At 34.7% G+C, this 23,006-nt stretch overlaps 4 protein-coding genes across 7 annotated transcripts; 2 read left to right on the forward strand and 2 right to left on the reverse strand.

Annotated features, from left to right (window-relative positions):
• Positions 1–799: 799 nt before the first annotated feature.
• On the forward strand, positions 800–6,972 carry LOC123203324 (WD repeat-containing protein PCN-like). Its single transcript, XM_044619652.1, has 11 exons — positions 800–1,108; positions 1,201–1,344; positions 1,806–2,112; positions 2,199–2,262; positions 2,423–2,536; positions 2,659–2,821; positions 3,372–3,525; positions 3,704–4,287; positions 4,782–4,963; positions 5,552–5,812; positions 6,295–6,972. The coding sequence occupies exons 1-11, from the start codon at positions 947–949 to the stop codon at positions 6,605–6,607; spliced, it is 2,448 nt and encodes an 815-aa protein (XP_044475587.1). The 5' UTR covers positions 800–946; the 3' UTR covers positions 6,608–6,972.
• Positions 6,973–7,693: 721 nt separating this feature from the next.
• On the reverse strand, positions 7,694–8,967 carry LOC123203325 (protein SOB FIVE-LIKE 5-like). 3 transcript variants are annotated; one of them, XM_044619654.1, is made up of 4 exons: positions 8,396–8,967; positions 8,232–8,312; positions 8,070–8,145; positions 7,694–7,967 (listed from the first exon to the last, which is right to left on the reverse strand). In XM_044619654.1, exons 1-4 carry the CDS (start codon positions 8,762–8,764, stop codon positions 7,900–7,902), a joined length of 594 nt encoding a protein of 197 aa, XP_044475589.1. In that variant the 5' UTR covers positions 8,765–8,967; the 3' UTR covers positions 7,694–7,899. The 3 variants fall into 3 exon arrangements, with proteins under 3 accessions (XP_044475589.1, XP_044475588.1, XP_044475591.1); XM_044619653.1 differs by having other exon boundaries at positions 8,232–8,315; positions 8,396–8,964; XM_044619656.1 differs by having other exon boundaries at positions 7,694–7,971; positions 8,232–8,315; positions 8,396–8,963.
• Positions 8,968–15,144: 6,177 nt separating this feature from the next.
• On the reverse strand, positions 15,145–17,356 carry LOC123203560 (NADH dehydrogenase [ubiquinone] iron-sulfur protein 4, mitochondrial-like). 2 transcript variants are annotated; one of them, XM_044619981.1, is made up of 5 exons: positions 17,066–17,356; positions 16,230–16,318; positions 15,871–16,000; positions 15,625–15,714; positions 15,145–15,479 (listed from the first exon to the last, which is right to left on the reverse strand). In XM_044619981.1, the coding sequence occupies exons 1-4, from the start codon at positions 17,222–17,224 to the stop codon at positions 15,664–15,666; spliced, it is 429 nt and encodes a 142-aa protein (XP_044475916.1). In that variant the 5' UTR covers positions 17,225–17,356; the 3' UTR covers positions 15,145–15,479; positions 15,625–15,663. The 2 variants fall into 2 exon arrangements, with proteins under 2 accessions (XP_044475916.1, XP_044475915.1); XM_044619980.1 differs by having other exon boundaries at positions 15,685–15,714; positions 17,066–17,349.
• Positions 17,357–19,623: 2,267 nt separating this feature from the next.
• On the forward strand, positions 19,624–22,601 carry LOC123203078 (exocyst complex component EXO70I-like). Its single transcript, XM_044619247.1, is given in 2 exon segments — positions 19,624–20,476; positions 21,285–22,601. Coding segments are annotated over 2 exon segments (2,094 nt in total). The 5' UTR covers positions 19,624–19,699.
• The last annotated feature ends 405 nt before the right edge of the window (positions 22,602–23,006 follow it).

The raw sequence follows: 23,006 nt of genomic DNA on the forward strand, positions 1-23,006 counted from the left end.
ATTCTGATATATATACACAATCATACCGTATTTCATGTAAAAGAGAGATATTATTCTAACAATAAATTTAATACAAAGTGACTAAATCTATCATACAACACATCACGTTTAATGAACAATGATGTTGCACCCAACTTCACTTAATGTGCTCTAACTATCATAGTACTCATACTCTCTTAATTAAATGAACATACAAAGTTTAAGGAAATTTTTAAACACCATTTATCCTCCTTCCATTTTAAATAAATAGAGCTAAAGAAATTAATCTTTTGGATTTATTAATTTTTAATACGAGAGTTCTATTTATCTTATATGAATCTTCTTGAACTCATACAAAATACAGTAGGAGAACTCCTTAAAAAAAAAAAAAAAAACTGGTTTGATCACTTTTTGTTTTTGTTACCTTTGACTGTGTTGTACAAAATGAAATAATAAATGTTGATTTTGGTCAAATATCAAATTATTTGAAATTTTTTTGGGTACTATTTCATTAATTAAGTTAATTACACTCTAATGCATGGAATTATACTATATAAAATTAAACAAAATTTTGGGTATATAATTAATATATGTAAATTTGTATAAAATTAATTTATTATTATATAATTAAATATTATATTATTTTTAATTTAAATTTATTTAATTATATAATAATATATTATTATTGATATATAAATTTATATTTATGAGTTTAATTAGATTAAAGCGCTCCTCTAAACCGAATATTACAAAAACGGTGAACCGTATCGGTTCAACCACACCCGGTTCAGATTTAAAACACATGTCATCGCCGCTCTTAAACCCTCAAAGACCTAACTTTACTTTCGCCTCCCTTGCGTATGCATATGCTCGCGCTCTCTCCACTGAAGCTAAACTTCACACGTTTCCATAGCCGTCGAAATCATACAGTTTAGATTGTCATCGGGCTTCCCGCATAGCCGTGGAAATGCCCCAAGCTTACCGGAACAGTTCAATCGACTGGAAGCCATCACCGATAGTAGCCCTAGCCTCCAGCGCCGACGACTCTCAGGTAGCGGCAGCGCGCGAAGACGGTTCGCTCGAAATTTGGCGCGTATCTCCACGCACTGTCAGCTGGCACTGTCAGCTGGTAACAATGAACTAAATCACTTTGATCTGCTCGTTACTCAAATTTGACATGTTTTATATTTTTATTTTATTTTATTTTATTTATGCATTCAGACGATTCATGGAGACCCTAGGTCGAGAGTTTCATCGCTTGTTTGGTGTCCTGCTGGTAAAAAAGGATTGCCTTGTGGACGGCTGTTTTCTTCAAGTATAGATGGGTCAGTTTCGGAGTGGGATCTTTTTGACTTGAAACAGAAGGTGAATGTTGTTTTCTCGTGAGCCAAAAAATTGCATTATTGCTGCATGATAGAATTTTAGTAGAACGAAACCGTAGTTGACTAGTTGAATATTTGCTACGCGACTTAGTTTGCTTCCTAATCATTTTTAGGTTAATATTATCTAAAATTAACCTTGATTTGATTGAGATTTTGATGCAGTGTATGTAACTATGTATTAGTGATTAGAATCTCAATCATAGAATCAAAGATTTAATGGTAAGAAATACATGGAGGTTAGGCCAAACCATCAAGGAAAATGTGGTTTTGTTAATGGGGCCATAAATAAATGATAGAAATGTAAGACTATTACCTTGATACTTCTTGGAAATATTTTGATATATTCTTCTCTGTATCTAACCTTCAACTTTGTTCTGCTGATACTGTAACTTAATCCAAGCAGAATGAATAGTAGTTTGATGTTTTCTTTATGTGCATCTGCAGATTGTGCTAGAGTCAATTGGATTCTCAATCTGGCAGATGGCTGTTGAGCCCTCTAATAATCGGCTTATTCATGCAGAGGCACAGTCCCAACATGTTGGAAATGGATATTTAAATGACGAATCTAGTAGTGATGATTATGAAACTAGTGGAAGTGATAGTGATTCTGACTTAGATGGGCTTCATGAAGAATCAGTAATTATTGAGGATAAACGTGTGGCAGTTGCTTGTGATGATGGTTGTGTGAGGATATATAGGATCTCCGATTCAGATGAGTTGACATACTATAAATCATTGCCTAGGGTCAGTGGTGAGATATCTGCTCCTGGGTGACAGTTTTTGTTGTCATTATCATCATTGTTATTATTTAGTACTTCCTACTCAAATGATTTGCAGGGCGTGTTCTAAGCGTGGCATGGAGTTCTGATGCTAATATGCTGTACTCAGGGAGCAGTGACGGGTAAGTTTGTTGCCAAGACTAACATGCATGCATATTTGCTGGGTTAGGCTATTCTCTTTGTCTTCTGGTTCATGTTTTTCTTTGAATTTCTTATCAACTTACATTTTTATTAGATTTTCATACATGTCAGCTTAATCATGCATGATATGGACTTTTGCAGGTTTATTAGATGCTGGGATGTGAAATTGGGTAACGAGATCTATCGAATTACAGTTGGGCTTGGAGGGTTGGGTAGTGGACCTGATCTTTGCATTTGGTCATTGCTTTTCTTGAGGTACAAATAAAGGTTCTTCTGTTTGTATTTTTTTGAATAACTATTATTTGGTTATGATCTGTGATGAGCAACCTTTAAATGGGTGAAATTTCTGTTCCTAATAAAGTTATTCTTAAATTCAGGTGTGGGACTCTTGTTAGTGCAGATAGTTCTGGCACTGTTCAGTTTTGGGACAGTCAACATGGAACTCTTTTGCAGGCACATTCTCTTCACAAAGGTGATGTGAATGCTCTGGCAGCTGCGCCTAGTCATAAGAGTGTATTCTCTGCTGGTTCTGATGGTCAGGTATGATTTATCAGTCTTGTGCTCACTCTATTCTTCAAAAGGATATGGTTAATTTAAGTTTTTAGTTATGCTTTTCACTTCATATTATTGTCAAATAAGGAGAAAGAAAGAAATAATTGTTGTGTACTGCTATTTAATGCCTATTAATAAGTGGTATTAGTGGAACTCTTTTTTTTTGGGTTTAAAAAGCATTTACCTTCCAACTGAGGCTGAATGTCATTATTCCTCTTTATCCTTACATTTGCATGTAGATATTTTCATTTATTTCTGCACTTTTTTGGTCCCTCCTACTAACAGTCTTGTTTTTCAAGTATAATTTATTTTCAAGTGTTATTATCATCTCTTTGGGCTTTTGCCCCCCAAAAATGAAAACAAAACGTTAAAGGTACCTCCTTCTATTCATCTCAATTGGGTGGCGGCTGTGAGTTGATTTTTGTTTGTGTTTTAGGGCATATAAGAATATGATTAATTTAAGTTTGGAGGTGCATTGTTGTTTTTGGTCTGTCTTATTTGGTGCTATCTAAACTAGGTGAATTCACTTTGTTTTTAGGTTATACTTTATAAGGTTTCAAATGAGGCAATTGGGTCAATTGGTGACAAGTCTTCATTGGAAGTGATGAAGAAATGGGTGTGCATTGGTTATGTTAGAGCTCATACACATGATGTCAGGGCGTTGACGGTGGTAATACCAATTGGCAATGAAGGTGAGTCTATTTTTTAAAATTCAACTTATGGTTTTGCTTACCTGCTCTTTTAGCTGCATTATTGTTTATATAAGTCTTAAATCATACATGCATAAGTTCGTTTATTTAGTTTAATTCTGTTTGGCATGTATTTAGACTGTTTCTTCATAACTGATGCTTTGTCATTTTTAACTTGTAGATCCTTTGCCAGATGAAAAGATAAAAAGAAGTCGTAGTCGGGAGAAGCCCATTGATTTTAGTTACCATAAATGGGCTCATTCAGGAGTTCCCATGCTTGTCTCAGCTGGTGACGACACTAAGCTCTTTGCCTACTCTGCCAAGGAGTTTACCAAGTTCTCTCCACATGATATCTGCCCTGCACCTCAGAGAGTTCCTGTTCAACTGGTGCATAATGCAATATTTGATCATACTTTGCTCCTAGTTCAGTCTTCATATTGGATTGATATTCTATCTCTTCATCTAAAGAGCAATGTAAATTCTGGCACATTTGGTGGTCATGCAACCACTGATTTATTGGCCCGGGTTAAGAGTAAGGCATCCCTGAAGATTATATGCAGCACCATTTCTAATTCAGGGTTGCTTTTTGCATATTCTGATCATGTTAAACCACACCTTTTTGAATTGAAGAGGCCAGAAGTTAGCAAAAGTGCATGGTCTATCAAGAAAAGGCGACTTCCCTGTAAACTACCATTTGCACGTTCCATGGTTTTTACTTATGATTGTTCTCTGTTGATACTTGCGGCTCATGATAGAAAGATATATGTAAGTTCTAATTTCCATTTGTTAATAAGCTGAGGGATATTCCTCTTTTTTTTTTTTTATGTATTCAACTTGTTTCTCAGATTGGCCTCTTACTGTATATTCTTTCATTTAAATTATATATCTGGACAAAATCACCAAAGAGATAATTATGAAATAAAATGATTTCACTTGATTACTGTTTAACCACCCATTTGACCAAGTTTATAATCTTGCTGTTAATTTCTTGGGTTTGCTTAACATAATGATGACATTTCTGGTTGCCAAAAAATTGTACCTATGAATTGTAGAATCTTGTGCCTTGTTCAAGAAGGGTGCAAGAAGCTTATTGTGGTGGTCTTTTTCCTCTTTCAAGTCTTGGGTGGTGGCAACTTTTAATTTCATTACATTTACCATTTGATAATGGGTGTAACACTTTTAACTTGACCGGATCTTAGACCTATTTAGACACTTTAACAATCTAGATGCTTTATTTATTTCTCTTTTTGGTGCTACAGGTTGTGGATGTGGAAAGTTTGGAGCTAGTACACACTTTCATACCTTGCCGTGAGAAGAATGATGATACAATACCACCAAAAGAGCCTCCTATAACAAAGATGTTTTCTAGTTATGATGGGCAATGGCTAGCTGCTGTCAACTGTTTTGGGGATGTGTATATATTCAATCTCAAGATACAAAGGTTTCTTCAAGAGTCTCTTTACTTTATTCACCCTGTGTTCCTTTAACTTTTATAGTGATTTGATGTACCATTGTAGTAGTCTAACTAGAAAAGCCTACCAAAGCAATACACTTAAGAAGTGATGTCCTGCATAGATGTCTAACCTAATTACAAAAATATATCTTTGTGCTAATTCTGAGACTTGAATGAAAGTTACAGCTAAATGTTTCTGATTAAAAAACATATTTTTGTAATCAGGAATGCTACAACCGAATGTTTAGTCACTTCAGTTTGATCGTTCATGGTTGATAATTGGCATGGATGACTTCTTTAATAAAGTGAAAACTCTTGAAATGGTATTAGGTTTTTAATGTGATGTTATATTTGTTGTTGGATATGATTGATATTTTTCTTCACCCAAGTTTTACTGCAAAAAATATATGTGCTTGTGTGAGGGAGCAGTGTGGAAGGAGGCTGAGAAATTTTCACTTCATTTATGTCTGTTTGAAGCCATGGAATTTCTAAATCCAGTTGTGCATCATGCGTAATTTGTTTGAATTTTATTTTTGATTTGTATTGGATTTAATATATTTTGATTTGGTGGAACAGGCAACACTGGTTCATCTCAAGTTTGGATGGTGCCTCTGTTGCTGCTGGTGGTTTTTCTCCTCGGAGTGACAATTTGTTTATAGTTGCAACCTCTTCAAACGAAGTTTATGCATTTAATGTGGAGCTTAAGCAATTAGGAGATTGGTCAATGCAACGTACATTTGTTCTGCCTAAGCGATATCGAGAATGCCCTGGGGAGGTTATTGGGCTCTCTTTCTCGCCCTCCCCTAGTTCATCCTCTGTTATCATTTACAGTGCCAGGTGCTACTCTCTCTTTCTTCATTTTAGTGAGGTTAGAAAGATGTTTCATAAATTAAGGCATGTTTCTTCTGAAGTCTTAAGGAAAGGTCTGCTTTATATTGGTAGTTAGGTGTTCTCGGGTTTATTTATTTGTCGATATGCAAAGTTGGGTTTAGCAGAAGAATATCAGAAGTTGCATTTGAGTTTTAGGTTTCACGTGGTCATGTCTCTAAGCTGTTGTTATGGATTTGAGATTATCATTTAAAAAGGTATTCCTTAGTTAAGTTTGATTTCTGTATGATATTTACCCTATTTGTTGGTTGTTTACTTCATCCCTTTGGATGATCCAGTAGGGTCTTGGTTTATAATTCTGGTTGTGGTCATCTCCATGCTAAATGCAAGGGTGTGCTGACAGGCTGAGAGGCCATTAGCCAATTTTCCAACATTCTAGGGTTCTTTTTTCAATGTTCTTCTAATATTTTAAATTGCTGGTTATGGTGCAGGGCAATGTGCTTGATTGACTATGGGACACCTGAGATTCAAGATGATGACAATAACCTGGTAAATTGTCAGGGGTCTGCTTTGAGAAAGTTAGCTAATTCTCCCATTAGTGGAAAACTGAAACGGAAATTGAGAGACCGTCAAACAGAGGCTAAACTTTACAGTAGAAAGAATTTTGAATTTTTTGCTTTCAGAGATCCTGTTTTCTTTATTGATCACCTTTCAAAAGGCTCCCTTTTGATCCTTGACAAACCATGGATGGAAGTAGTTAAAACTTTCGATGCCCCTGTTCACAGACATATTTTTGGGACGTAGTTGTTTACAGCCAGGGAGAGTAAAATATTGTGATTGATTACTCAAGTTTGATGTGACACTTTCGTCCTCGATTTTGATCTTAGAGAGGGGGAGATAGGAAAACAGATAGAAAGAACAAGAAGAAAGAAAAAAAAGAGTTGGAGGGTGGCTGGGGGTAGGATTTTCTCCAGCTTGTGGTGTATTGTATTCCCTAAGAAAAATTTTGTCAACCATTAAAAGTGGCATTTTTCTTCTGTTTTATAATTTTTTAATCCTAGTTTAAATTCTTATGTTCCAGGTGTCTGTCAATTGATTAACTCAAGTGGTACATTAATTATTTCTTGGTTTTCATTAATGTTCAATAGTTTCACATTAAGAGGCTTAAATATTTTTGTATTCTTTAACATCATTGATCTTGATTGGAATATATAGTATGATTTGGTTTAATAATTAGGTAATCATAAATCATCCGGTTGTTGGACATTTAAGTTAGATAGAAAACATGGAGGGAAGAAGTAGGACAGAGGAGAGGTGAAGGCAGGCATTGTCCCTTTCCAAAAATCTAAGTCCTTTGCGAAGATATGGGTTGCTAATTTGGAAGATGGGAAGGCGCTCAATAAAGTATTTTAAAGGAAACAAAATTAATAATTGCACCGGTAGTACGTATGGATCACATTCTTGGTAGGTAGCTTTCAAATGGTGGTGGTGGGGTGCAGCTTTTGGTCCTTTTGGTGGAAAATGAAGCTTACCTTTTGGTTCTATCCATGTGGAAAATTGCCTGTTTTGAGTCTACATGACCATGGATTACCAATTCTACCAATCCTACCTAGTTTCAAGCTAGCCTGGCAGTTACAGATCTGGAAACAAATTTGTGGGTCAATTCTTCTCTTCCTTTCTGCATTTGGTTTCGGAATTGTGCCTCTTTTTATCTCATTTCGCAGTTGGGTCATAGGTATTGGTTGGTTGAACTAAAAATAATGCATTTGATTTATACAATACAAATCTTTCATAAAAGTTTTGATTTCTATAGCAATGGGGCAGGCTGGTTTTATGCATTGTAATGAAACTGTAACAAACAAAGAGAAATAAAAATATTTGCACATATACTGAGACACCAAAGATGAATTTATTTTTTATGTTTCAGCTTGTTTCCTGCAGCATTGATAGAAACCCATCAAAAGGAGTAGAACTGAGATTAAAAAGAAAAAAAATACACAATAATAATAAAAAAAGAAGAAGATACAAGATCCCCTCTGAGATTCAATGCCTTATCTTTTTGCATGCCTCCCAAATTTTCTTATCTCAGAGAAATTTTAGCAGTACAGACAAAACAACATTTTATAATTGCTCTTTATCTTTTTCACACTTTCTTTCCTGAAAGCTGCCTGCCAAGAGATCACACAATGGAATCATTTCAAAACTTTCAAAAGAAAGAAAAATTTATCACGTTGTAAGTAGAAAGCACAGTGTAAAGGCTGCTAACCCTTTTTTCCTGAAGCTGGGTTTTCAGCCAGAGAGGACTTGAAGCAATCAAAATGCTTTTTGAATTTTGATTTTCCCTGCAAGTGAAGTGCCATCCCTTTATAATAGGAAGATTACAAGCTATATAAATTTGTCAAAGAAAGAAGGCTGTAGTTGTACGTACCTTCAAATGTGTTGCTGAGAAGCCTTGTGAAAAATCCAAGACATGGTCCATTGAAGCTTGATTCTTGGAGACAGCGGCATTCTTCTGCATAAACATCATGAAATCATTATTGTAAAACACAATGAATACATTAATGAAAAAATTTGTAACCTTTTGGAACCTGCCTTGGAAATGGGGGAGCTAGCAGTGTCATCAAGATATGAATGTTGTTGAATTTTACCATATTGTTTGATCTTGTTTTTCTTTTTACTCTTCTGGGCAATTTCAGAAACTGAAGGAGGAGAACAGAAACAACCATTTTCATCAAAGCAATCCTCATCTTCACAGCAATGACGAGGTCCAGAAGAAGCATCAGAAACCATAGACAAGTCTTTCTCTTCATTATGGCCTAGTCTTTCTCCTGTTTGTGCGTATTCTTCATCAACATTCCCACCAAAACTATAACACTCATTTTTCGAATGAGAGGATTGATCTAAGTACAAAGTCCAACCAGATTCACAGCCGCTGCTGAATTGTGAAGAAGATAGATTCATATTCTCACCCCACCTCTATCTCTAACCAAGAAGGAATTTTTTTATAAACCTACTTCAATCTAAAAAAAATGAGACTGCACACACCGGGGCTCATACATGTTCTTGTCAATTTAAGTAGAAGAGCAGGAGTAGAGCAAGAAAAAACCGAACGAAATCACACTCAAATTCTAAACTAGTTTTGTCCTTTGCTTTATCATTTTAATAAAATTATGTATATAATTTTATGTATAAATAATAATATATCATTATATAATTAAATATTATTTTATTTTTAATTTTTAATTTTTTAATTATATAATAACATATTATTATTTATATACAAAAATTACACATATAATGTACTCCTATAATTTTGTCCTATTTTATCCGCGTTTGATCCAACCAAAATTGCCAGTTGGCTTTGTGTGTGAGTGAGAGAGAGGACACAGTAAAAGCAGTTATCGGTTCATGCTGATTGCTAGTAATCAGCAGTTTGTACTACAATGTGAGAGAGCGAGGACACAGTAGAAAGCAGTCATTGGTTCATGTTGACTGCAAGCAATCAGCAGCTTGTACTACAATGAGATTGGTGTCATTTCAGTGAAAATTGCTTTCATATTTTCGCTATTTCCAGTTATGTTGTATCTATTTCCATATCTTTATTTTGTTCTTCCTTCTCAAGTTATTAGACGACAATCGAACACTAAAAGAATAGTCCTTTTCATAGGCTTTACTTATTCTTGTCAAACAACACACAGTGACAGTGCTACACTGTAAATCATCTCAACAAGCCGAAAACATATATATGCACATTCCATAGACCTTTTTCTTTGAATAAGTCGGTAAAGCAAATAAGTGAAATGACATTTAGTTTTTTCTGTGGTAGTCTTCCGCAACTGGGTTGAAAATACTACAACGATATATAACCTAAGGAAGGGTATTGTAAAGTTGAAAGTGGGAAAGCATTAAATGATGGGTCCTGTGCGACCCCGTTTAAGCTTAGAGTTTGAAGCTATATATCTCCATTAACTAGTTTTTGACACTGTTGTTGAATGGAGTTATTCAGGGACTGGCTTTCAATGGCTGACACTAATCTATGACTCAAATAATTAAAGCCCCACTTACAAATATGATTGAATAATGTATAGGTAATAAATATCAATGTGAGAGTTTACAGCTTTAGCTAAAAGAAGGTCTCATGTTAGAGTAACTGAGTGGAAAAATAATGGATGAGTTGGAGTGTAAGAAATGGAAAAAATGCACACAAATTATATATCATGATTATGTAAGTTGTAGGACTGATTATATCTGCAAAATGCTCAGCGACAAAAACCTTTTCCAATTTAAGGTAGAAAATTCCATCCTAGTACATTCAACATAGCTGTTCTGGGGCCCTACTAATAATGCTCATTTCTTACTCTTACTCTTACAGCTCCATTTCTGCTAATTTATTTCTAACTTAAACACCCTACACCACTGCACCTTTCTGCCTATTCTTTGCTGTTCAGTAATTACTTTGTATTTTTTTACTTACAGCAATCAATCATTAAATAATTGTCGAAGTTCCAGCTATTAGTAAATCCAATAAAGGTTCTGTTCTTCAGTCTGTCAAACAGTTATATATATATATGGCTCAGAATATGTATATATTAAATGGGTTTTTGAGTAGATTATAAAATGAGTGAAGGGCTGGGCACCTGACTTGTTTTACAATGATTATCAAGGGTGACTGCTCATAAAGAAAATCATGGGGTCGGTAGTATAGGATCTTCGTCTAGATCAGAATGGTCCCAGACGGTAAATTCGTTTGCACATGCTCTTCGTTAGCTTGTGGCCCTTTGCCAGTCTATAATCCGTAATCTCTGCGTAAGGGCTCTGTTGGTTGATCGCCTACCTAGCTTCGTTTTCCTGTTCTTCCTATTCATACATAGCTCTTTGAAATTAACTTTTACTTCACCACCTGCTGTAATATTCATTATATATACATACCTGCAGAAACTTTACGCATTCTTTGCTCAACTCCATAACCATAAACTTACCTTACATCTCCAAGCTTGCCCAAAAAAAAAAAAAACCTCCATACCACAGACTATGTAGCAAAAAACATGGAAACGAAAAAAGGGAAACGCTAAAACATATATTTATTTTAATTATAAAAAAAGAAAAACGTGGAGAAATGTAAGAATTTTTTTTTACAAATACCGAATTTTATAAAAAAATATAACAATATATATATTTTTATAAGAATATAACAACTTTTTAGTAATAATAAGATGTCTATTTAACAAACCTGATAACCAAATAAATAGTATATATTAAATTTGATGAAACTCATTTTTGGAGCATTTGCTATAATCAAAAAAGTGAGAGACGAAGAAAAGATAAATTTTAATGCACTAGAAATGAAAGGAGTTTCATATATCAAAGAGAAGAAGAAACGAAATTGGAGTTAAAGTTTGAAATTGTGAATAAAAATAAAATATAAAAAAAAAAAAAGGAAAAGAAATACATTCCCAAGTTTTTTATATATCCGAAATACTCCAAAAACGTTTACTGCTAGATTTGGAACGTTTAGAAAACACGAATATTTGGAAAACGCAAAAACGCATCCCGTTTGCGTGCCTCCTGGACCATAACCATTACAGTATGGGCTCTGCAGCCTGCAGCAAACTTGAATCTTGCTAGTTAACATGGTCCCCTTTTTCCCAATGCAAATGTCAGAGCTAGCCAGCCACCCAGAAAATTAATCTCAGGATTCAAAACCCATCCCGAACCTTAATCTCGAAGAAACATTCACTCTATTTCTCTTTCAAGGTTAAGCCCAAAGCAAACAAATCAAAGTCCTCGTCAATGCAATAGGAAAGTCAAGTCTTTATCTTTGCTTTTGCCTTCCAAAGAAATTTGAAAAAAATGAACATGCATGGGCGGTGCATGGATTCTCCCGCTAAGTCTATATCGCATTAATTTGGTTGCACGAGCGATAGTGAAACGAATGAGCTTGGCTTTATCTCTCTATCCTTAATTTGTTACGGTTGTCATCACAATCATAGTAATTAACCTATAAGCATGGTTAAGGTTTGATTTAACTCATGCTTAGCTTAAATTAGAGACATGATTTAACAAAAGAGAACCAAGTGATGGCGATGGTGTGCCAATAATGCAATGCAAATGGTCCTGGTGGCCCTCACTCTTGGATTGTCCTTATCTGAATGACAGTCCATACACAGGAGATCAGAAGAGCTGGGTGGTTTTCAAACTGACACTAACTTCCTCTAGGTTATATCTAATCAGAGTAGGATTAGTCCTGAAAGCTAACTCGATTTGATTTAAATTTATTAGATTCAAATTAAAGTGGAATTCAAGTCAGAAAATTCAATTTGTTTCTTAAACAGAACCAAACTTAAATTTGGTTTAACTTAAATTCGATTTAAATTCATAGCTTGAATGAGTAGTTCAAATTTAAGACTCTTTTTTGTTCAAATTTATAATTCAAATAAGTGATTTTATATTATTTGAGTAAAATGAAATTGTTTTGTCGATATGCTATGAGTACGAATTCGAATTAAACTAAGTTATAGATTCAAATCATTGATCAAGCTATAAAGTCAAATTAAATTATTTTTAATTCGAACTAAACTCGGATCACCTTTAATTTTGACTCGATAAACTCGAATAGAACTCTTTTCAGAGTATTTTTTATTCAAATTGAACTCAAATAAAAGTGTTCAAACTCAATCAAGTTCGTATCTTTCTGTACTTTCTTCACCATACTGGATCTAATTTCTCATGCGGTTTTGATCTGCTGACGAAGCTGTGATCTGATACCTCTCAATCCAGTATTTACGTAAGTAATCTCATTGATAAGGATCGCCCTACCTGCTTCATTCCTAATGCGCAATCCCTTTTCACCTCATTACTTTCATTAATTAACAAAATTAATACTTGGACTGGCATAAATAAACTTACTTAATATGAACCAAACACTTTCACAGACCTTCATATGAAACAGAAATAATAATGCTGCCTACCGGGCAGAAGCTTTCTCCTTCTGGGTATTTTTTTTATCAAGTCAGTAAGGCTTTCTCACTTTCATGATTACAGAGGATCAAAGTAATGCCGCATTTGCATCTGGGCTTTTGTCGGTTTGAATGCTTTTGTTAAAATTACTTTTGTATAAATGAGAAAGACTTATCTAGTAAGTGGAAAGGTTATTTTCTGTTCAAAAATGCTTTCTGGTGCTTCTGTAAAAATTATAAAGCTGCATTTTAACAGTGCGTATGTTATTTGTATTTGTAAAATTTGAGTTCATCGTCCCAGATGATAAATGCATTTCACTTACTTTCTCAAAGGAATGGTGGATCGCTTTCTGTGGAAAAAGAAAGGCCAACCAAAATGATGAAGAGGGAATAAATGCATTCAATTACTTACTATCATGTCTTTGCAAGCTGTGCTGACAATTTATAGAACAATTGCAGCTAAATGTCATCCAAGAAAACCCTGCAATGGCAGCTATGAAAGCAGTATATAATGAGGCCAATGTTAATGGCCACCAACTCCATTAGGTTGGCATGTAGTTGAGATATGTTTAGTAAAAAGGGGAAATCGGAGATACCAGCTACAATTTGGGGCCCCGAGGAACATATCATAATCAAATTTTATGTCATCTTCTGAGACTGTAATATTTGATGGAACTTATATGATTGATTCTTGAGGGTTTTAATGAATGAAATTGCACATGCCAGCCATTTTCTGCAGGTACGCTCAGTTGTGGTCCAGTTTAGTTTATCGGACTTCTCTTCGAGCCCAGTCATTGCATTGTATTGTATCATCACTCTCTATGCTCTCAGCCACCTAACTTTATTGGTTCATATCTATCTATTTTAATGCTTCAATGTTCAATCCCAATTCTCAGTTATTTAAAATTTAATGCAAACCATCCATCAAGGCAACTCAGAAAACACTGGCAATCCTGTTCTCCCAATTGATCCTTGCGAAATTTTAGCCCCGAGACATAACACAATTAATATAAATAACCACATAAATCTATTTATCAATAAAATAATCCTTAATCATACAATAAAATATTATTTATGTCAATTTACTGGTTAAAAACTTCCAAGTCCAGCCACCAGAGGACACATGAAAGAGTTACCGGCTATGCCCATTGTCCACAGACGGTAAATTTGCTGGGCTTCCATCTCTGTGGAATCATTGACGAATAAATCAAGGCCCCAAGCCCATAGAATGATTCAATTGATATCTAAACTCACAGCCACTCGTTTGGAGGGCCTCTGCCTGACCTTGGAACAATATTAGCTTATGAAGTATTGTTACAATCAATGAAAAGCCCATGTTGATGAAGAGGGAAGCACAAAAGCCCTGAAACTTGGCCTCTGGAAAACTGAAAGAGATAATAATGGTGGCCATACACAACACTGCAGTGAAACCCAGATGAAGGCTACAGAAGAAAGTGCTGCACAAGTCTGAGCATTCTGTGCGAAAGGTGCTGTGAGTGGCAACAAAGGAGACGGCAAATACTGGGGGGTAGCAAGCAGAGCATGGCTCCACTCAAGAAGCTGTAGAAGGGCCATCTTGCGATTTCATGAGCCATTCTCGGAGCTACCACGTTCATCACATCATCTTTTACACATGCTGCAAATAGTCAAATGTTGATCAATTTCGATCCTTCAAATACAAGATTGCCTAATTCTCTCTCTAGTCCCACAATTGCATGTGGTCATTTCTATTTGTCTTTCTGAGCTTTGGAAACATACACGTATTAACGTTTATATTTATCTATTTATCATTTGTTGAGAGTTGTCTGATTTGTGAACTAACTCACTCTTTCGGAACAAGGTTGTGTCGGTTGAGCGCTGTAATTTGCTTATTGGCAAAAATAAAATTAACTCATTCTTTGTTTTACGTCCTCTTTGGTGGGAAAGACATCCTTGCCTTTTATGTTACAGCCTGATTTAAGAGCAACCCATTATACAATAAAACTAAGCCCATTTATACGTTTATATGTATTATCACATAATTGAATTATTTAAAATAAAATAATACAAATTATAAAATAATACATATAAATATATATATAATTATATACTTAAATTAAGTATACATATTAACCAGTTTTGAATATAAAATTGAATATTAATATAATTTTCAATGCAATTAAACTAATAGGTTTATCATATTTGAATCTTATCATTCTAGTTAACGATCTCCATTAAACTCATATCTCAATGAGTTTATCGAGAAAATGCATTTTCTCAGGATGGAACTTATACTAAAAAAATTAACAGTTTCTGTGATGTCAGTAGATTGTCTTATGAATCCAAGAGGATTTATCTCTTCACCTGGAGGTTCCACACCCATAACAGAGAAACTTCCAAGTCAAGTTAGAGTAGCAATGCTTCAATATTTTCTTTTGCAAACAGACGTAGTTTAATTACAAAACGGCACCTTAGTCAACAGCTACTATACATGAATGAGTGGACATAACATAGTATAGTTTTTGCACTAATAATGTCGAGTTTTAAAAAAATAAAAAAATAAACTCACACTGGGTGTATCTTCAATCTTCTCGGTGTTTTGGATGGCAATTTTAAGAACTCATTCTGCAGACCGGAGATTATCAAATATCTTGTTCATGGAATTTGTATTCTCAAAATTACAGTTTATCATTCTTGGCCGGCGGACCCCTCCACCTGAAGTTCTCAGCATACGACTTGGGCTGAAAACACAAGAAATTCCGATCATCAGTCTGATGATGGCTTTACATAAGATTAAAAAATAAAAAAATAAATGTACCAGAGAAATTCAAAAAAAAAAAGAAAACTGCACTGCATAATCATAAGTGGCAAAAGATGGAGAGGAACCTGGTTTTTATACAATGCAACTAAATAATTTTCTGTCATTCACTTGTCAAAGAGTAGTACCTTTAGAAGAGGTGTGTGGCGCTTCTTCACCTGCACCAGTAGAGTAGTTGTCAAGAATATGCAATGCAGTTTCACCATCTAAACTAAAAGCAAAAACTATAATTGAAAGAAATTAGACAAACTCTAGCCATGTTTCTGTATGATAAGCATGATGATAGTGTGGAACGGAATTGTATAGGCACATACCACATATTCCCATCCATATTTTTCACAGAATGCCTTGGCAGCATCTTCATTATCAAAACTAAGGCCTGCCTCACCAACGTTGGCGTATGGGTCTCCAGTGGAAGTCCAACCCATTAAAGGATTTTCCCACCTGAAAAAATGACAATTAAAGGAAGTGATTTCGTTGTCACAATTCGATTAACAGAGAAGCTATAACAAGTCTCCAAGTTGAACATGGATATAGAATATAAGACTCAAAAAGCTTCCCTAATATGTTTCTGCCCAATACAAAGATAAACTTAAAAGGGTTAGGGGTATGAAGGCTAAAACTGTAAAACATACGAGAGGTGGAGTTTAATAATATGCACTTAAAAACGTACTTATGCGTTGAAAGAAAATTAATTGTCCATTTCCCAACTTTCCCAGACCCCTGCTGAGTTGCAGTTCGTGCTGGTGAGTAAATAACAACCTGGCATAAACAAATAAAATAAGCTAAAATTAAACCCCAACATTAAAAATTAAAATTGGAAGAGTTAAAAGGTAATGAATTTAGTTTTAATGAAAAGTGGTGAATCTGATTAATAAAATGGTGATTAAATGCAACAATTTGGAGCCATTATCTTCAATCTCAAAACTTAACAAAATTCTCCAATTACTGTGTCGATAAACCAAATGCATCAAACATTATACAAATTTCATCATAAAAAAAATGGTGCATTGAGAATGTTTCTACAAAAAACTCATCAAAGTAAGAGTGCAGCGTTATTCCATTAGTGAATTTCAATTTATTAACTTCAAGAGCACTTCAAATCAAAAAAAATTATTTTTGAAAAATCAGCTAAAGTGCACTACTTAATCTAATGATGTGGCAACACATCATGAAAGATTGCAAATCAAATTCTGCTAGTGACTTTGGCTTCATCATAATCTAGGCAATTTCTTAAATAAATAGAGCGCAAACTTGAGTTTTTCCCGTTAAATCTCCAAAAATGATGAACCTATAAACTATATAATATCAGCTCCAGAGCAATCAAAGCCACTTCTTCGTAAAGTAACAACTTACAATAAGTTTATCCCCTAAAATTTAAACCTGAATTGATCCATAAGTAGCAGATTTAATCAAAACAGGAAGAAGAAGAAAGATGGAACGTTGACTGCTAAAATGGAAATTCCATTAAATCAATTGATAAATAAAGAAGAAGAGGATATATTGTACCCTTCTTCGAAGATGTTGCTCTGGAATGCCTGATGCTATTCCGACCTCACCGGGCTTTACCTCCACCAAAGCATCCTCTGAAGAGAACCATCTCGTTCTTATTGTAAGAAACAAAACTGATGATCGCTGAGCTCCCAACCGTCGCAAAAAGCTTGCCATTCGATTTTGGTGGTTTAAGAAGACAAGCACTCTGAAATCAAAGCAAAAGTGAGCCAAGTTGGTATAATAAAACTAGTGCTGCGAATTCACCAGAAGTTTCGCGCCACTGCTCATGAGGAAAGACCAACCAGGACGTGGCGGCGTTCGATTTGTCAATTTTAATCGATTCGGTTAATATTTTAAGATTTTTTTTTTTTGGATAAAAGTTTAATTATCTAAGTCAAATTAAATACATAATTATAGACAATTTAAGATATTTTGAAGGCATCCTATTTTTTATATGCTTATTTATTTATTTTTTATAGATTATATTTACCGATTAATATGACACGTAAAATTACGAGAAACTATCACCTTTGAACTCAACGTAGCAGGGCCACCAAATCCATCTTCATCCTACGTGGCTTCCATTAACGTATAGTTGCAATCGTGAAATTCTATGATGCATGAACATTTGGTCTTTCTTTGTCACAAACAACAAAAAGTACTAAATATTGTTGAATTTTATTTTTTTATTAAATGAATTAAATTTTCAAATTTTTTATAAAAATAATAAATTTTATAAAAAATATCAGATAAAATAATTAAAATTATCTATTTTGTTTAAATTATCAATTTAAACGTGACTTATTATATATGTAAATTTTAAAGGTAAAAAGACTATTTTCTCTAAACTATGTTGAATTTTCAAAATTCCTCTTATTAACTATGAAAATATCGTTTACCCACTCATGACTCGTTAAATTTAACAGAACCCTAATTCCTAAAAATTTGATCTCATTTTCCCTTCTAAAAGTTTAAAAACTAATATTTTTTTCCTTAAACTAAGTTTGAAAAAATCGCATTTCCCCCCTAGGGTTTAGTTTTAAAACCCATTCACTTTCTTTGGTGTCATCGTCGGCCGTCTCTCCCTCCCGAAAGTTTCTCTTCCACCAACGACCCTCCTCAACTTCACCCTAACCCATCCGGCGTCGAAAGACATCGTCTAGGAAGAGAAATTGTCTTCCCAGATGATGAAGACGAGATCATCTCTTCTCAAACATCATCTCTCGATGCCAGATGGATTGGGGTGGAGTTGAGGGGGGCCGTCGGTGGAAGAGAAATCGTCGAGAGGGAGAGACGATCGGCGATGGCGTCGGAGAAAATGAAGGGGTTTGGAAACTCCCTAGGGGGGAAATGTGATCTTTTCAAACTTGACTTAAGAGAGAAAAGTTAGTTTTTAAAATTTAGAGAGGGAAATGAAATCATATTTAAGTTTATTTTTAATATTAAATATAAAATAATGATTTTACCCTTACTACCGTTAATATTAACTGTTCATGGGTGGGTAAACGATATTTTCATAGTTAATGGGAAAAACTTTGAGAGTTTAGCATAGTTTGGGTGGAAAATAGTCGTTTGGCCATTTTAAAAATTGAAAGAGCCAAATAAAATTGTTTATACTAAGATATTAAAATTTAGAGGCTAAATATAATATTTTATGGCTGAACGTTTATATGATTTACACGATTACACACTAGTTGAACTAGTAACCGAAAATACATTTATCAGACTCATTTTCAAAACTATATTCAACAAATTCTTAATCATACAACTTTAAAAATCAAAAAACTATAATAAAACTATTGCAAGTTCATATGCACTTATTATCTATTTACACAAACACATATGAAAAACCATATTTATTGAACTTTGAGAACAAGTAAGAAACTTATTTAGACACAAAACGTGCTATCATATCATTATTTTTACTATTTTACTTGTCTTCAATGCTTCACAAAATGTCATCAAAATGTAGAACAAATTAGGGTTTAACAATTTTGTTTTGTGCTAAAGTAAAAAAGTGATTTTTAAGATGTAAACAAATTATGGGAAGGGAAGTGTGATTTTTTTTTTTTTGGGACACATGGAAGATGAACGGCAATCCGCATTGAAGAAGCTTCGAAACAATCCCCCATGTTCTGACTTTCTTTGAGGGCTTAAAGTTTCAAGGTCGAAGCAAGATGATACTTTTGCCCTTTTATCATCAAATTTCTGATAGTAGAATTAGGAATTGGGCGGCATCTGTACTATTCAATGGGTGGAAACTGTGATTTCCCTAAACATTGGTGGGAAATGGAAATCACTAAAAAATTATGGAGATGGAGAAAATCATTGTTGGACTTTGGACCGAGTCCAGCTGGTTTAGACGAAATCGGCTGTTTATTCTTTGAATTACTTTGTATTTGTCTGTTTAGCATTTTCATAGAGCAATGCCATTTGTTATTTCAATTGTATCGAGATGATAGAGTCTCCGTAGCGACCTTCCTGTCGCTTTTTGTCTCAGCCGATTCCATTGCTATCGTCATTGACGAGATAACAGCTTTCAGTTTTCATCAGCGATTCCATCATTTCATTCTTTTCTAATGCTCTCAACTAATTAAACAACTCCAAGATTCTTAGTTAGGTGAGAGAGGAGAAGATCAAAACCAACCAATGGCACTCGGCGAGGACGATTCAACTCTAACCAAGCTGGAATCAGCCTGCACAGACTTGAAAAAACTCCTGCTAACCTCGTCAAAACTTGAAGAGAACTTGACAAAGATGGGAAAGAAGTTTGATTCTACAGAAGAGATACTTGCAACAGCTGCAAGGAGAGTAGCGCCTTTACATTCTTTGGCAATGACCGCAAAAGCCCTGGAAACTAGAATAAACCGAGCTGTGTCACCGGCTCTTGAACTCCTTGAAAGCTTCAAGCTTACTGAATCTCTCCAACAAAAGCTTCTTGAACTCTCCTCCGAAGTATCCTCAGAGAAGAATCCCAGAAAAAGGCTTGGAAAATTGATCAAATATGTTGATTGTGTTGATAAGCTTAACATGACCATAAACACGATAAGTCAAGATGGTGAGCCAGTGATTCAAAAACTTCAAGAGGTTGTAGAGTTCTTGAGCAGGACAAAAGCCACTGATCAGTTTAGAACACATAGGTTGAGGGAGACTTTGGTCACTCTGAAGGCCCTGTATGAAACTGAGGTTGATGCCATGAGATTTGATGGTTTGCTTGATGAGGCTTTGCTGAACCTGCAGGATGAATTTGAGGGTATGCTACAGAAATTAATTCATCAAAGTATAGGCGAGGCATATGTAGATAATGAAGCAGAGATGGTGGGTTCTGATCTTGCCACAGAAATGGAGGTTGAAGTTCTTAGTCGAATTTCAGAAACCTTGGCTTCCAATGATTGCTTGGATATATGTATTGATATCTTTGTCAAGGTAAGTTTGCAAACTAATGCTCTGTGCGCAAATTTAACATTATATGAATGCGATTTTTTCTTGTTAATACGAGGATTTTGTGTTAGGAAGCATGGAAGCTTACCCCATGGTATGTTACTGCATTTCAGAAACGTTTTCATTTTCAAAATATCTCAAAACTTGTATAAAATGTTTTAAGGTATTTTTTAAATATAAAAAAATTCAAAACCCATTTTAGAAAAATAAAATTGATTAAAAATTGATTTCATAAATCACTTTCCCTTATAATTTTGATCTTTAACTTTAATTTTGTCTCCTCTCTTCTTCGATATTTAAAGCTTCTCTACTCTTCGACGTGTTAAAACTTATCTTTTTTTCATTTTCGACTTCTTCGACTGTCAACAAATACTCAAAAAATTAGTTTAATCAAATTTGATGTACATTATTTATTTAATTATTGATTGATATACCAAGTTAATTAATTATTATTAAAAAGTTGCAATATTTTTCAAATGAAATCTTATTTTTATATTTTTTATTATGAACTTTGATATATATGAAAAAAAAACCTATATTTTTTTATGTCTAAACAATTAAAAAAATACGTTTAAACATTGCTATTTCTGTATTTCCATGTTCCACTTTCAATTAGAATACAGTTATGGACAAAAGAGAAATTTTTTTTTTTTTTTCACAAAGTTAATTGCTGGTTAGGCACAGCAGACGGCGGGATGATTAGGAGAATTTAGGAGCAGAAGAATTGAAGAGGGCAAGTTTGATTAGGACTGACATTTTGATGCTAATTTGGTAATGTAAATATGTTTAACAGGTGAGATATAGAAGAGCAGCGAAAGCATTAATGCGATTAAACCCTGATTATTTGAAGACATACACTCCTGAAGAAATCGATAAAATGGAGTGGGAGAGCTTGGAGACAGCAGTATCTCTTTGGATCCAACATTTTGAGCTTGCAGTCAAAACAGTTTTTGAATCAGAAAAGAAACTTTGCTTCCAAATTTTGGGAGGAATCTTGGAAGGAGTTATTTGGCCAGAATGCTTCGTCAAGATTGCTGACAAAATCATGGCAGTTTTTTTTCGATTTGGAGAAGGCGTTGCAAGGAGCAGAAAAGAGCCCCAGAAGCTGTTCAAGCTCTTGGACATGTTCGACTCCTTAGAAAAGCTTAAAATCCAGTTCTCAGAGATTTTTGAAGGTGAAGCAGGAACTGGGATTTGTACTAGATTTAGAGAACTAGAAAAGCTACTCGTCCATACTTCATGTAAAGTCTTCTGGGAATTTGGTCTCCAAATTGAAGGCAATGCAGATGGGCTTCCTCCGCCAAAAGATGGCTCAGTGCCAAAACTTGTAAGATATGCCATTAATTATCTGAAGTACCTTACAACCGAGACTTACAGTGTACCCATGGCCAAAGTTCTTGGAACAGAACAACTATGGAAAGCTGGGATTTTGTCTAAACCTGAAACTGATGAGAATTTACTCAAGGACGCCATTTTCAATGTGATGGAAGCTCTCCAGAGAAACGTCGAATCAAAAAGGTCAAATTATAAGGACAAAGTTTTGGCCCATGTATTCGCCATGAACACTTACTGGTACATTTATATGAGAAGTAGAAACACGGAACTGGGAAAGCTATTGGGAGAGCAATACATAAAGAAGAAATACAAGATTGTGGCTGAGGAATCAGCTTACTTGTATCAAAGGCAAACTTGGGGACCGCTTGTTAGGTTGTTGGACGAAGAAGAATTGAAAAGGCAGAGCAGAGAGACCACCAATGTTGGAGTTCTGATAAGAAGCAAAATGGAAGCTTTTTTGAAGAGTTTTAATGAGATTTCACAAAGGCACGTTGAATCCTATAACATTCCTGATGCCGATTTGAGAGAGCAAATCAGAGAAGCGACGCTGAAATTTGTTATTTCTGCTTATACGGTGTTCTGGAATTCGCATTCATCTGTATTACAAGCCAAATCATACGTTACTCCTGAGTCACTCAAGGGACTGTTAGGCCAAATATTTAACGGTGGTGATAGGAAGGGTGGTGCTGGAAGCTTCAAGCGTCGCGATTCACGGGATCGAACGGCCGATCAAGCCTCGGCATCTGTTGAGGGGGAGATCAAGGATTTTTGATGAACCAGATCATCTTCCAGTGGTAAATTAATGAAAGTTTCATCATGTGTGGTGGTGTGAAGAGGAAGACATTTTGTATATTTTTTGTGATTTTCATTTAAGTAGAGATTAGAGTTGCAATTGGATATGTTTCTCTTGTTTCTAAATTTTAATCAATAATACAATTTTTATTGACAAAAGAGGAAAATTTTAATCATGAAATTTATCTTGACGTCTCACCACAGCATACATTAGGATTCAAGAAGTTCTTGGATATTTGACATCTCTAAATGATGCCATGCCTTTCAATTCCTTTCTCGTCAATGTAGCCTGCATAATCTCTCTGCAATGAGAGGTGCTTGTTTGCAGGGGCAAATAGCAAGAAGAAAACAAGAGAAGATAAAGAAAAGTGGTATTCAATTTTTTACC

The sequence above is a fragment of the Mangifera indica genome, chromosome 19 (assembly GCF_011075055.1).
Source record: "Mangifera indica cultivar Alphonso chromosome 19, CATAS_Mindica_2.1, whole genome shotgun sequence".
NCBI classification, from domain to species: Eukaryota; Viridiplantae; Streptophyta; class Magnoliopsida; order Sapindales; family Anacardiaceae; genus Mangifera; species Mangifera indica.

What these genes read in the sequence shown, in the direction of transcription:
- LOC123203324 (XM_044619652.1), top strand. Translation starts at nt 947, where the DNA reads ATGCCCCAAGCTTACCGGAACAGTTCAATCGACTGGAAGCCATCACCG. An exon ending in TCAGCTGGCACTGTCAGCTG is followed by an intron (nt 1,109 to 1,200) that starts GTAACAATGAAC and finishes TTATGCATTCAG; the next exon opens with ACGATTCATGGAGACCCTAG. An exon ending in TTCAATCTCAAGATACAAAG is followed by an intron (nt 4,964 to 5,551) that starts GTTTCTTCAAGA and finishes TTGGTGGAACAG; the next exon opens with GCAACACTGGTTCATCTCAA.
- LOC123203325 (XM_044619653.1), bottom strand. Translation starts at nt 8,764, where the DNA reads ATGAATCTATCTTCTTCACAATTCAGCAGCGGCTGTGAATCTGGTTGG. An exon ending in CTAGCTCCCCCATTTCCAAG is followed by an intron (nt 8,316 to 8,395) that starts GCAGGTTCCAAA and finishes ATGTTTATGCAG; the next exon opens with AAGAATGCCGCTGTCTCCAA. An exon ending in TCTCAGCAACACATTTGAAG is followed by an intron (nt 8,146 to 8,231) that starts GTACGTACAACT and finishes CTTCACTTGCAG; the next exon opens with GGAAAATCAAAATTCAAAAA.
- LOC123203560 (XM_044619980.1), bottom strand. Translation starts at nt 17,224, where the DNA reads ATGGCAAGCTTTTTGCGACGGTTGGGAGCTCAGCGATCATCAGTTTTG. An exon ending in AATTTTCTTTCAACGCATAA is followed by an intron (nt 16,001 to 16,229) that starts GTACGTTTTTAA and finishes TCATTTTTTCAG; the next exon opens with GTGGGAAAATCCTTTAATGG. An exon ending in GCCACACACCTCTTCTAAAG is followed by an intron (nt 15,480 to 15,684) that starts GTACTACTCTTT and finishes TTGTGTTTTCAG; the next exon opens with CCCAAGTCGTATGCTGAGAA.